The 12,500-nt window shown below is 35.2% G+C and overlaps 2 protein-coding genes across 2 annotated transcripts in view; both read right to left on the reverse strand.

The window, feature by feature from the left end:
- The window catches only part of LOC144957602 (poly(rC)-binding protein 3-like), a 243,585-nt gene that overhangs the window by 111,103 nt on the left and 119,982 nt on the right, over positions 1 to 12,500 (reverse strand).
- On the reverse strand, positions 1,234 to 11,143 carry LOC144958206 (uncharacterized). Its single transcript, XM_078890015.1, has 5 exons — positions 11,091 to 11,143; positions 9,808 to 9,821; positions 8,726 to 8,766; positions 2,469 to 2,588; positions 1,234 to 1,526 (listed from the first exon to the last, which is right to left on the reverse strand). The coding sequence occupies exons 1-5, from the start codon at positions 11,141 to 11,143 to the stop codon at positions 1,338 to 1,340; spliced, it is 417 nt and encodes a 138-aa protein (XP_078746141.1). The 3' UTR covers positions 1,234 to 1,337.

Below are 12,500 nucleotides of genomic sequence, written 5' to 3' on the forward strand. Positions count from 1 at the left end.
TACTTGCTTGTCACCCGAAGCATTCAGCCCCACACATGTCATGAGCATCACTCACAATTTAAACATGTGCGATTTTGAAGGAACAAAATTAATTGTGTTGCCATGTGTCGCGATGCAATTCATTCATCATTTTGTCAAGATATCCTGTGATAAATATTCACAAACTGTGGGGCTACTTGGCATGTACTAAAGGTAGCTATGCCTCACAATGTTAAATGAAGCCCATGGTTAGGTTACCACACTGAATGTTGCTTATGATGTATTTGAGCAATTGTTTCAAAAACGGTTGTAATGTAATAATTTATCAATTGCTAGTACTGAATATGGGAGGGATTTTGAAGTGAAGTGTGTAGTGTCAGATGGAAGGAGTGTGTAATATAAGTTTATTTGTAAGATAAAATCGTAGGTGGTGTGTAATGTGTTAGACGAAAGGGTCGTGAAGTGTGTAGTGTCAGATGGAAGGAGTGTGTAATATAAGTTTATTGTAAGATAAAATGGTAGGTGGTGTGTAATGTGTTAGACGAAAGGGTCGTGAAGTGTGTAGTGTCAGATGGAAGGAGTGTGTAATATAAGTTAAAAGATAAAATGGTAGGTGGTGTGTAATGTGTTAGACGAAAGGGTCGTGAAGTGTGTAGTGTGCCAGATGAAAGGGTGAGTAAGGGATCAAAACATGCGTGGAAATTTTGTCAAAAAATATACAATCAAATTATACCAATGACATGAGTATAAAATTATAAATTGATAACATATGGGGAATAGTATAATATAGGTATAATAATTAGAATAAACAAGAAGTAAATTATCACGGTTTATCAACGTGTTACAATATCCGAATGATTTAATGAATCCTAAAGGTGAAAAAATATTATTTATTACAGATACATAATAAAGTTGGACATGGTTATATCTCTGAACACCGTACACAATATATGATATAGACGTCTTATATGCCTTAAAAAATAATTAAAAAATATATTACCCCCCCCCCCCCCCCCCAAATAGTTTTTTTAATTAAAAAAAAGAACAAAACAAAAAACAAAACAAAAAGACATTAAATCATTTAATACCAAAACAACCCACCCCCCCCCTCCTTCCCAACTTTTTTGGTTTTCAAGCAAGGAGATTCGACACATACACTCACACACATGATATACCCTTAATTATGTAGACAAAACACACACACACACACGCGCGCGCACACACACACACAAAGTCACGTGGAAACAAATTTTTAAAAATCATTTATATCTATGACGATTGTACAGAGTGATATTAGACATAAATATAAAAAAGTATTAGTTAATACATAAAATATAAACAATATATATTTTCTATTTTCACATGCGTAAGAGGTAAGACATTATAACAATAATATAGTAAGTTGGCGGAAGAGGAAGAGGCGGAGGAGGAAGTGTCGCCATCTTACCGTTGACGGGAATCAAACTTCCGGGAACGACAGTTTGTGCAGACGGCACCATGGAAATGGCGGGGCCCATCGACATGGGGCTGGGGAAGCCTTTGGGAAGCTGGCGGGGAACAAACAAACAATGAGCACACATTTATGTGGTATTCTTTTTTTTTTTTTTGTCTTCTAGTTAAACAATACTTATTGTAAATATAAAAAGGAATGTTACAACGTAAAAAATAAATAAATTAATTAAAAAAACAAAAAAACAACCAAAAACAAACAAAAACATCACCCCCCCCCACCACCACCACAAAACAAAACAAAAAACAAAACAAAAACAAAATAAAACATAGTACGTAATAAAATTTTAAAATGCAAAAACAAAAATAGAACAAAAAAAAAAACAAACAAAAAAAAAAACAAAAAAAAAAACAACCCAAACCAAAAACAAAACAAAAAGGACCAAACCCTAAACCTGTGACGTTTCGGACTCAAAACACTGCTTTAGCCGTTCACAAAGGTTGTTACCAGGGCCAACTGCTGGTAACAACAACATAACATTAATGACCTTTTGCAATTTATCTTAATGTCCTGGCACAAGACAGACTTCAGATCGAATAGTTGCATGTATATTTGTATTCAGATGTGACCTGAATTTGTGGTTTTAAAAAATATGAGTCTTAATTTAAGAGATTATGTTTTATTGAGCAAACTGAATTTGTGACCCTTCGCCTCAAAACGGTATTAAGTCGGGTTGGTTAAGATGTTGAAAACTGAATTTATGGTCAGAAATATCAGACTTGTGTTGAGTTTATACGATATATTGAGGAGAATGGATACTATATATTTTAGGGTTCTAATGCCAACAATATATATTTTTGACCAGTTTTAACATTAAATTCGGCTTTTAAGCATCTGGTTCGTTCCGACATAATACCGTTTTGAGACGACGGGTCACATTTAATTCCTTAAAATTTCACAGCTCCAGTCGTTTGAACTAGAAATGAAGACTTCTTTTCATTAAAAAAAATTTTTTTTACCTTTACAATAGACTACTCACCTCTTGTCCTGGAATTTGAGCTACGGGCGAAGGAAGGGTGAAGCCCTGACTTCCGGAAATGTAGACAGGGGAGAGAAGTGGTTTTGGCCGATACGGCAAGTTAGCTCCCTTGGGTGGTGACTGAAAATGAAAAGGAGACGATAAAAACAAGGGGAAAAAATTAGTAAGAAATTAAATTAGCCATTCGTAACAAAGGGAGACAAATGTAAAATTGGTTAGCGACGAGATGTAATGGTCAATGGAAGGTAACTCTATTTATTATGTCGGGCATGTAAATCAACGCGAAACTGAATTATCGTGAATGAATTATACGAATAAGTTAATTGGCGATATGCGAGAAGTACAAGGTGCGAGGTTTTTTGTTATTGAAAAGCCATTACGAATAATTTTCGTAATCGATTATCGATTTAAGATAACCAGCTATATTATTATCTTTGATTAAATCGCCCAACTCAATCACATACAATTTGATGTGGATGGGCATGACTTGTTCTGAAGATTCGATACACCCGTATTACGATAATATGACTATTGATTCACTCAGCACATTAGTAGAAAATAATCAGAAATATTCAATTGACTCTTTCTGAGACTACAAAAATGGATTAATTATCATCAACAGATCTCTGAATAATTATTCTATTCCACCGGAAGGCCATGAAGTATTGTGCGGCTATGTGGTCTTATGGTATGACACTCGCTTTCGGATAGGAAGGTCCTGGGTTCGAGCCTCACTTGGCGCATAGTTATTGAGTCCTTGGAAAGGCTCTTTACTCACATTCTCACCGCACTCAGGTGTAAAATACGAATTTTTCACTTTTCAAGTAGGCAGATCCGCTTCAGTCACATTTTTATGATCGTTCAGCCAATTACAGTTACAAACTTATAGCATAGGCATCTTAGGTCATCAATCAATTATTTTCATGATAACTATTATCTGCGTCCCTTATCACAACACTACAATATTATTGTTTACAGATGGAACGAAATTGCCGTCACTCAGCTCTTTGTTATTGTTTTTAGCCAGCCATTTTTATGAGTAGTTGTCACTAAATTGCATTGATCAGATTATAAACGGTTTAAGATTACACATTATTTTGTGTTTATTTTGGTACGTTATATCTGGCTGGCGGATGTTATGAGTTTTTCAAATAAACGCATAGCATCAATATCAATCTTATAACCGAGTCTAAGCTATTATCTTCATTATCTCAAAAATAACGTCCTGCGACTTAAAGTACTTTTAGCACCAGAATTTACTTTTTCTTACGAGACAATGAATAAATGTATGCAATAAAGGACTGAACACATAACGGGAGGATAGCACTCAACAGCCTATCCAGGAGTGAACCTCCAAAATACAACCTGGCCCTCCAGGTTGGGGGGGGGGGGGTGGACGTGGGACTAACAACCCCGCTCTGTCAAAAAAACAACAATTGTTACAGAAACCAACTTTGGCCTTTTGTGAAACTGAAACACCAAGAGGATGAGTAAGTAAGCAGTAAAGGACTAAGGACCCAAGAAATAGTCTTTTTGGCCAATGTACAGATTCCACAGGGGTCGCTCATGGTTTCCAAATAAATAGTGGTTTGAACATCGAATACAGGTCCCCCCCCCCCCCCCCGTCCCCCTTGATTTTTTGTTTTTTTGTTGCTTTAGGTCTCTTCCAACACAATTGAGGTTATATGAGAACCGCTGAAACAAAAAAACAAGCAATCTAACAATTTTTGTTTGTTTGTTTGTTTGTTGCTTTAGGTCTCTTCCAACACAATTGAGGTTATATGAGAGACCGCTGAAACAAAAAAACAAGCAATCTAACAAAAATAGTACAAATGTAAATCAAAATCATAACCTAAAGATATCATAAGCTAAATTATAAATAACCAAGAACAAACACAGGCAGGAGATTTACAGAAAAAAAATATCCCCTGTCAAAAATGCAATCACAAACCAAAGAAGAAGGATAGGCTAGTAAAGAGAAGAAGAAACGACATCACTATCGGATCGTACACCCATGCGAACATCATAGGTATATGATTCAAGGGTGATGCTCCCATCCAACCACCCGCCCCCTCCCCCTTGACTTTCAGGCTCCAGATTACGTCATAATATCCACTCAACCACATTTCCTTGGTTAAGGAAATCCATTAAAAAAAAAAACAACATATTTTGACGAAGAACGGGGCGCATTGTCTAAATACGGTATGACGTTTGGATAGTTTGGTTGCTAAAAATAGAATTTATAGTCAAAGGTGTAAGTAAGGCTTGTGACAATCATCTTTTAAAATTTGTTTTATCAAGAAGAAAGACTATGAACTTTTAGAAAGATAAATAGTAAAAGGGGCCCACGATAGCTCAGTTGGTAGAGCACTCGCTTTACACGCAAAGGGACAGTGGTCGATCTCGGGTGCCGTCGAGTTTTTTTTTTTTTGGTGATTGGATAGCTGGGAAAATAAGACCCAATAATATGCATTCTTGTGCTGCTATGCTGTCTTGTAGTCTGACATTCGCTTTCGGATCGGAAGTTCCTAGGTTCGAGTCTCAATCAGCGCATTGTTGAGTCCTTGGAAAAGACACTTTACTCACATTCTCTCACCGTACTCAGGTGTAAAATGAGTACCTGGCCGTTAACAGCGTTGTCTATGTCGGAACAAAATAAAAATTGTAAAATCGCCTAACAGGCGTCATGTCTCGTTCTCTATTATGTTACGGGTTGCTGTTGGTCAGGGACCTTTTGTAAAGCGCTTTGAGCACGTTTTGTGGATATTGCGCTATATAAAAGCTCACATCTTATATTGGATATCTATTATAATCTATTAACATGTACAATGTTGAAGGCATCTTGTATTTTATATATATTATTATCTATATATATATATATATATATATATATATATATATATATATATATATATATATATATATATATATATATATATATATATGTACAGTACAATATGTTGAAGTCAACGTGTAGAGTTATCTGCAGGTCTGATAACCGATCTCAATTATTAAGGACTTGTTTCAAAAGTGTTGTAAATTGATATTAGATTGCTTTGTTTTGAGAGTATGATAATAAAATAGAATTCCCTTTATTCATCCCATATGGGAAATTTGTCTCTCGGGTTTATTCCTAGGGAAGACTGGAATAACCCAGGCTCCAGCCGCAGTGCAGCGCCGCAATTTGAGCTAGGGCGAGGTGACTTGTTCATGGCCACACAGCGCAGCAGTGGCGGATGATTTGAACTCAGTACCTTTGAGCTACGCTGCCCCTTTATTTGAGAGCATTTTCCATGATAACAAAGTGCCCTTAACAAATTGAAAGTATCAGACTTGTAAATAATAAGTACACGTTGACGTGTACATATATACAGGTCTGACATCCGAACGCACATATGGGCCTAGTTTAACATTGTTGTAACGGACAATTTTTGTTTGCGTCACTTTTGAATTTTTTTTTTTTTTTTTTTTTTTGTTGTTGAGATTTCCATTACACCAATGAGCCCATCATGAATTGGGTTATCAGACCTGCAAATAAGTGCACGTCGGTACACGTCGATCGAGGTGCAATTTTTCACAACAATATTGGGTCCCATCACCGTGGCAAGGTCAAGGATGAACTATGTAAGGGGAGAGAATTTTGGGATAGGTAGGTACTTAGGTAGAAAGATAGAATAAAAGATGGAGAGGGCGAGAAAGAAAAGGTCATAATGGGTTGTTGGGTACATCATAATGTGTGAGGGAGGTTCAGAAAGTAAACATTACTTTCAAAAATCATACCGTGGTTTTTTGTTTGAATTTTATTTGTTCCTTTTGATTGGTAAAAGTTTATACAAATTCGTACATATATCAGGTGGTCACAAAAATAAATAAATAAATAAATAAACAAAGACAAAAAAACAAAAAACAAAACAAAACAAAAACAAAGACAAAATAAATAAAAAAAATAAAACAAAAACAACACAAAACAAAACAAAACGCGCGCTATTTATTTACTTATTGTAAAACGTTATAAAAATATCTTTTCCTAATTTTCTCACTATTAGAACTATTATCTTGTTAATAGAATTACAAAATATCGAAACAATTTGATGAGCTGTTTTTGCATTAAATAAAATCTTGTAACACCATCTCAAAATGTCGTTGTTAACAACGCCACCACTACCACATTATCTCATTCGTCTGTAGTGTTTCATTCATCTTTTTTTTTGTAGATAAAGGGGAAAGCCGAAACGTCCATATCATCTGTTTCCGTATATTAAATTGAAGCTTACATTCAATTTCACATTGTTATTTATTTCTTGGTGCCTTAGTGCTTTCTCACAGGCAGTGATTTGACAGACGGTCTTTGTTTTCTTTCTTCTCCATTGAATATTATTCTTTCTGGAATGTTGAGATGATTTCATTTTGACACGTAAATAAAATCATGGCTGGCCTAACGTTTAGACAGAGATAAAGAACATAAACTATCTCTGTTTTGTAAATATTAACCTGAAGATTTAATAAATCCAAATAACACACTTATTTCAATTTTTAAATCGAAAGAAATATCTATAATTTATGAATAAACAAATGATGATAAAAAAAAATAGATAAAATAAATAAATAAACAAATATATAAATAAAAATATATAAATAAATAAAAATGAATAAATACATAAATAAATAATAGATAAATAATAATAAATAATGTGGGGTTTGCTGTTACCCAAAAATTAAGAAAATAAAGTACAAAATGAAAATTAATGATTGATTGAGGCGATTTTAAAAAGATAAGTAATTATGCCTCACAAATAACAGAAAAAAAAATTATCTTTGACTGGATAGAAAGGTGAGTCTATTCGTACTAGGGAACAAAACCCCATAGGTCGTAATTCGTACGCGTTAAGGTTAGAGTAGTCTGTGTTTGTTGCGTGTTGTTTGTGGTAAAGTGCTATGACACTCGCATTCGAACCAAGTCTTATGAACTGCCCTTAATATGGTCACACATCAACACTGATGTTTCTTCCTCTTAGTATACGTATACCTTGTTTTCTTAAAGATAAATCATGTATCGTGTTGACCGACTCTCAATCAAAGCATATTGTCCATTAGAACAATATTAAATAAGGCCAGGCCCATAATTACGTTCTGTTATCAGACCTCAAAATATAAGCACATCAATTTGTTTTGACGCATATTTGGAAGACCTGTGTTTTAGTTGACGTTTGCCACCACAGTAAAACTAACAAATAGAGGGGTATGATGTACAGTGTGTTTGATAAAAAAAACAAAAACATATAGGATTAGAAAAATTAATAGTTTAGCGACATATTATTAAAAAATGATGTAAAACACACCATAGGATGAATCCTCTAAAATTATGAAGATCTGTATAAGTGTGTATGAAAGGTGCCAGACAAAGCAAGAAAGAAAAATACAAGAAGAAAAAAATCCCTATAAATGTATTCACACTCTTCTTGCACTTGTATAATGCGGAATAGGTTCGAAACCGGATCAAGTTTTATCGCTGAAAAATGAAACATAATAGGATTAATTAGTGGTTTTAAGTACTAACTTCTAATATCTAATGACGGGTGGGAAGGTAGGGGTTTTGTTTCTTTAGTAGAGAAAATTAAGTTCGAATCCAAAGAGACGGTTGGATGGAGACAGAAAAGGAAGGGGGTGGGCGGAAAGGGGAGGGCGGTGAAATGGGCCGAGGACGACGACGTGCACAAGTATTCAGTACACGTCGGACGAGGAGGAGGATGGAGGATGAAGGGGCCGAGGAGGATAGGGAAGAGGTGGTGGATCTTATAATATTAATATTGATTAACAATCGACGTGCACATTTTCGCAGGTCTGATAGCCGAGCGCAATTATGGCTTTGACTTAACATTGTTGTAATGGATAATAGCTTGTTTTGGTTTGAGAATAGTTCCATTACAACAATGAGCCTACGGCAATCTAGACTGCTAGACCTGCAAATTAGTACACGTCGATAAAGGTGTATTATGAAAATATATATTTGAATTCTTCTAGAGTATGAAAGAAGTGATTGGAGGTGGGGGTTACAATAAATTAATAGGAAAAGAATAGAAATATAACAATTTATAGCTTATATATATATATATATATATATATATATATATATATATATATATATATATATATATATATATATATATTCTTGATTCTAGTCTGGGTGGGGAAGAAAAGAGTTGGGATAGTTTTCGGGTTTTGTTTCGTTTTTTTTCCATGCCATGTTTTTATTTTACCATCAGAGTTGTGTCCCGTGTTTTGCGAGAGCTCTCTCTCCCTGGAAATGAAGAAAAAAAGAATATAGGTTGTTTTTGTTTCTGTCTTTAAAAGTTCCGGCCACTGGTTGGAATAAATAAATCTTCCGACTGGAAATTTATAACGTTTTTTTTTTCCCTATCGTATAAATTAGTTGATATTACACATGGAATTAGCTAATTATTTAAATATAAATTGGTGGATGTGAATGAGGGAGAAGAAACATAATCGTTACTGTAGTAGTAGCAGTAGAGTAGTAGTAGTAGTAGTAGTAGTAGTAGTAGTAGTAGTAGTAGTAGTAGTAGTAGTAGTGGTAGTAGTAGTAGTAGTAGTAGTAGTAGTAGTAGTAGTAGTAGTAGTAGTAGTAGTAGTAGTATAGTAGTACTAGTAGTACTAGTAGTACTAGTAGTACTAGTAGTACTGTAGTAGTAGTAGTAGTAGTAGTAGTAGTAGTAGTAGTAGTAGTAGTAGTGTAGTAGTAGTAGTAGTAGTAGTAGTAGTAGTAGTAGTAGTAGTAGTAGTAGTAGTAGTAGTAGTAGTAGTAGTAGTAGTAGTAGTAGTAGTAGTAGTAGTAGTAGTAGTAGTAGTAGTAGTAGTAGTAGTAGTAGTAGTAGTAGTAGTAGTAGTAGTAGTAGGGGCATGGTCTGGTTTGTGTTATGCGTTTTTGTTTAAACCAATGTAATTTGTAATTTAAGTGTTTAGAACCTGGTGTTTCGGAGTTAAAGCGTGATATAATATGGAGAGAGAGAGAGATAGATAGATGGATAGATAGATAGACAGATAGATAGATAGATAGATAGAGAGAGAGAGAGAGAGAGAGAGAGAGAGAGAGAGAGAGAGAGAGAGAGTAGGGGGGGCGGACTTCCTTCTGCGTGTATTACATCAAAAAAGTTGCACTTTACACGCCAGTAACACGAGGGAATGTTTACATTTGTTTATATATCTACTACTCTCGACTCCAAAGCTCTCAATGCGCATGTGTGTTTGGCTGTGTTAGCCAATCATATGGCGCGATGCGGAAGGGCGAATGTAAGATAAATAAACAAGCATCGGTAAGTCCTACGAGAATCCGATTTCCTGAAAGTTAGAGAAGAATATGTGTATACGTTTATTAATGATTCAATGATTCTCTAATTTCATCTGGGTTGGAATGAATATAAAGTTGTGACGTGTAAAGGTACTGAGAACAAATGTCTTAAAAACTCGACATTTTAAACAAAAATGAAGAAGAAGAATGAAGAAGAAGAAGAAGAAGAAGAAGAAGAGAAGAAGAAAGAAGAAGAAGAAGAAGAAGAAGAAGAAGAAGAAGAAGAAGAAGAAGAAGAAGAAGAAGAAGAAGAAGAAGAAAGAAGAAGAGATAACTCTATACATAAACCAAGGACAAATGATAAACAAAGAAATATTATATTAAATTATATTTCTATAGAGACTTACTGAAATATTGCAGTTATCCATGATTTGACGAGCTTGTTTTGGGATGGGATAGATTTGTAGAAGTGTTCTACGACTTGATGCGTCTTATAGAATGAAATTAATGAATGAGGTTGACGTCACTTAGCGTTTTCTAAATGCCTGTAGACCGCCACTGATTTTGTGATTAGTTCTCAATGAATTATCTCAATCAGACTAGAAACGTCTAAGGCTACACATAATTTTGCGTATTAGACCTAGTGCAATTCATTGGACGGGCAGAAGTGTCGAGTATTTTACCTATCAACATACCATCAACACAATCTTAATGGTAGAGAATGTATTATGAAGAGGGAATAATCCACATATGTATCCGAGCCGTCATTTGTAATTGTTATTTGTGTCATATAGAATTACGATGCATTTAAATTGTGGAAATTTTTAAAAGACTAGACGTTTTAGATATTTGGTACACACTTTTAACTACAAACTTATAACAATTGATTTCCTTTTTTCAAAATTACGAATCCAAGTTTTTCTTGCTTCCTTTCAAAAACTGTGCAGTATTTTGTTGTGAAATTTTTTTAAACATGAGATAGAAAATACTGTGATATTGTGATGACAACAAAGAATTAAGTGGGTAAAAAAGTGCCAGAAGACAAAAGAGAATTTTTAAAACTTCGCGGCGATGGGGGCTCAAACCCACGACCTTACTGGTACGACAACTCCGCCTGGCCGGGGAGAGGGTAGCGCTACTGTCAGAACTATCCACCACTATCTACCCTCTCCCCGGCCAGGCGAAGTTGTCGTACCAGCAAGATCATGGAATCGAGTCCCATCGCCGCAAAGTTTTTAAGAGATTCTCTATTGTCTTCTGGCACTTTTCTAATCACCCCACTCTTTGTTGTTATCAACATAAGTGCCTGCTCCACTTACTTTTCTGTGATATTCTGATTGTCATTTCCAAATTCACCGTTTTTATAGGACATGTCTAAAATGTGAGTCTTCCAAAAGAAAATAAAAAAATATAGGTACACTCATTTTGTAAAGTTTGCTTAGCTGCCGTAATCTGAAAAAACACGTATTTCAAGATTTGGCCAGAAAACTCGTCCTTCAAATATCGATCGATTTAAATGAACCTTATCTTGGCAAAAACTCTAAAACCTGGAAGTCTTCCCGGAGTCCCAGGTTTGAGAGTTTTTAAACCCGGGACAAGGACTTGTATTTTGACGTCATTTTTATGTTAGTACATCGTCTAGTGAGTTGTCGTTAGTAGAGCTTAAGGAAACAAAAACAAAAATGATCCCATTGGTTGAATACAACTCACCATTTGTCTCCTTTTGGTGGCCTGGCCTTTCGTACTTGTCGTGATATTTTGGTCAATGCCAGGCTATCAGTTTACGAAGGATACGGTTTAACTATTATTTTCACGTCTATAGAATCTATTTCATCCCCACATAATAATATCCTTTTAGGGCGATTGGTCACAATTATTATAAAACCCACACACACACAGTCTTCCAAAAGAAAATAAAAAAATATAGGTACACTCATTTTGTAAAGTTTGCTTAGCTGCCGTAATCTGAAAAAAACACGTATTTCAAGATTTGGCCAGAAAACTCGTCCTTCAAATATCGATCGATTTAAATGAACCTTATCTTGGCAAAAACTCTAAAACCTGGAAGTCTTCCCGGAGTCCCAGGTTTGAGAGTTTTTAAACCCGGGACAAGGACTTGTATTTTGGCGTCATTTTTATGTCAGTACATCGTCTAGTGAGTTGTCGTTAGTAGAGCTTAAGGAAACAAAAACAAAAATGATCCCATTGGTTGAATACAACTCACCATTTGTCTCCTTTTGGTGGCCTGGCCTTTCGTACTTGTCGTGATATTTTGGTCAATGCCAGGTTATCAGTATACGAAGGATACGGTTTAACTATTATTTTCACGTCTATAGAATCTATTTCATCCCCACATAATAATATCCTTTTAGGGCGATTGGTCACAATTATTATAAAACCCACACACACTTCAATAACCTGAACATAAACTCTTTATAATATATCTATATCTTCAGGAAATAATTCTGAGATTAACGTCTGCTTCAGGAAATAATTCTGATATTAATGTCTCGTACTAGACACTTCTCCGTGCAGGAAAGAACAAGCACAAGTTCACAAGAATGGAGATTGGGCATTGCATTTAAATGCCAAACGGTATAGGTAACTCCAGCCGAGCAGGGAATGGGGAATAAGTCCCGCTTTGTTTGGAGGATGTCTTGTTCTGCAGGTATCTTGTACAACAATGGCGTACGGTAAGCACTAGATTATTCAATAAGAGGTCACCGAAT

This window comes from Berghia stephanieae, chromosome 12, assembly GCF_034508935.2.
Source record: "Berghia stephanieae isolate SIO BIC M18660-M18661 chromosome 12, UCSD_Bste_1.3, whole genome shotgun sequence".
Classification (NCBI taxonomy): Eukaryota; Metazoa; Mollusca; class Gastropoda; order Nudibranchia; family Aeolidiidae; genus Berghia; species Berghia stephanieae.

Coding starts and splice junctions, on each gene's coding strand:
- LOC144958206 (XM_078890015.1), bottom strand. CDS start 11,143: ATGTCCTATAAAAACGGTGAATTTGGAAATGACAATCAGAATATCACA. Junction 2,589..8,725: donor CACGGGACACAACTCTGATG/GTAAAATAAAAA, acceptor TTTCATTTTCAG/TCACCACCCAAGGGAGCTAA. Junction 1,527..2,468: donor CTCAAATTCCAGGACAAGAG/GTGAGTAGTCTA, acceptor GTTCCCCGCCAG/CTTCCCAAAGGCTTCCCCAG.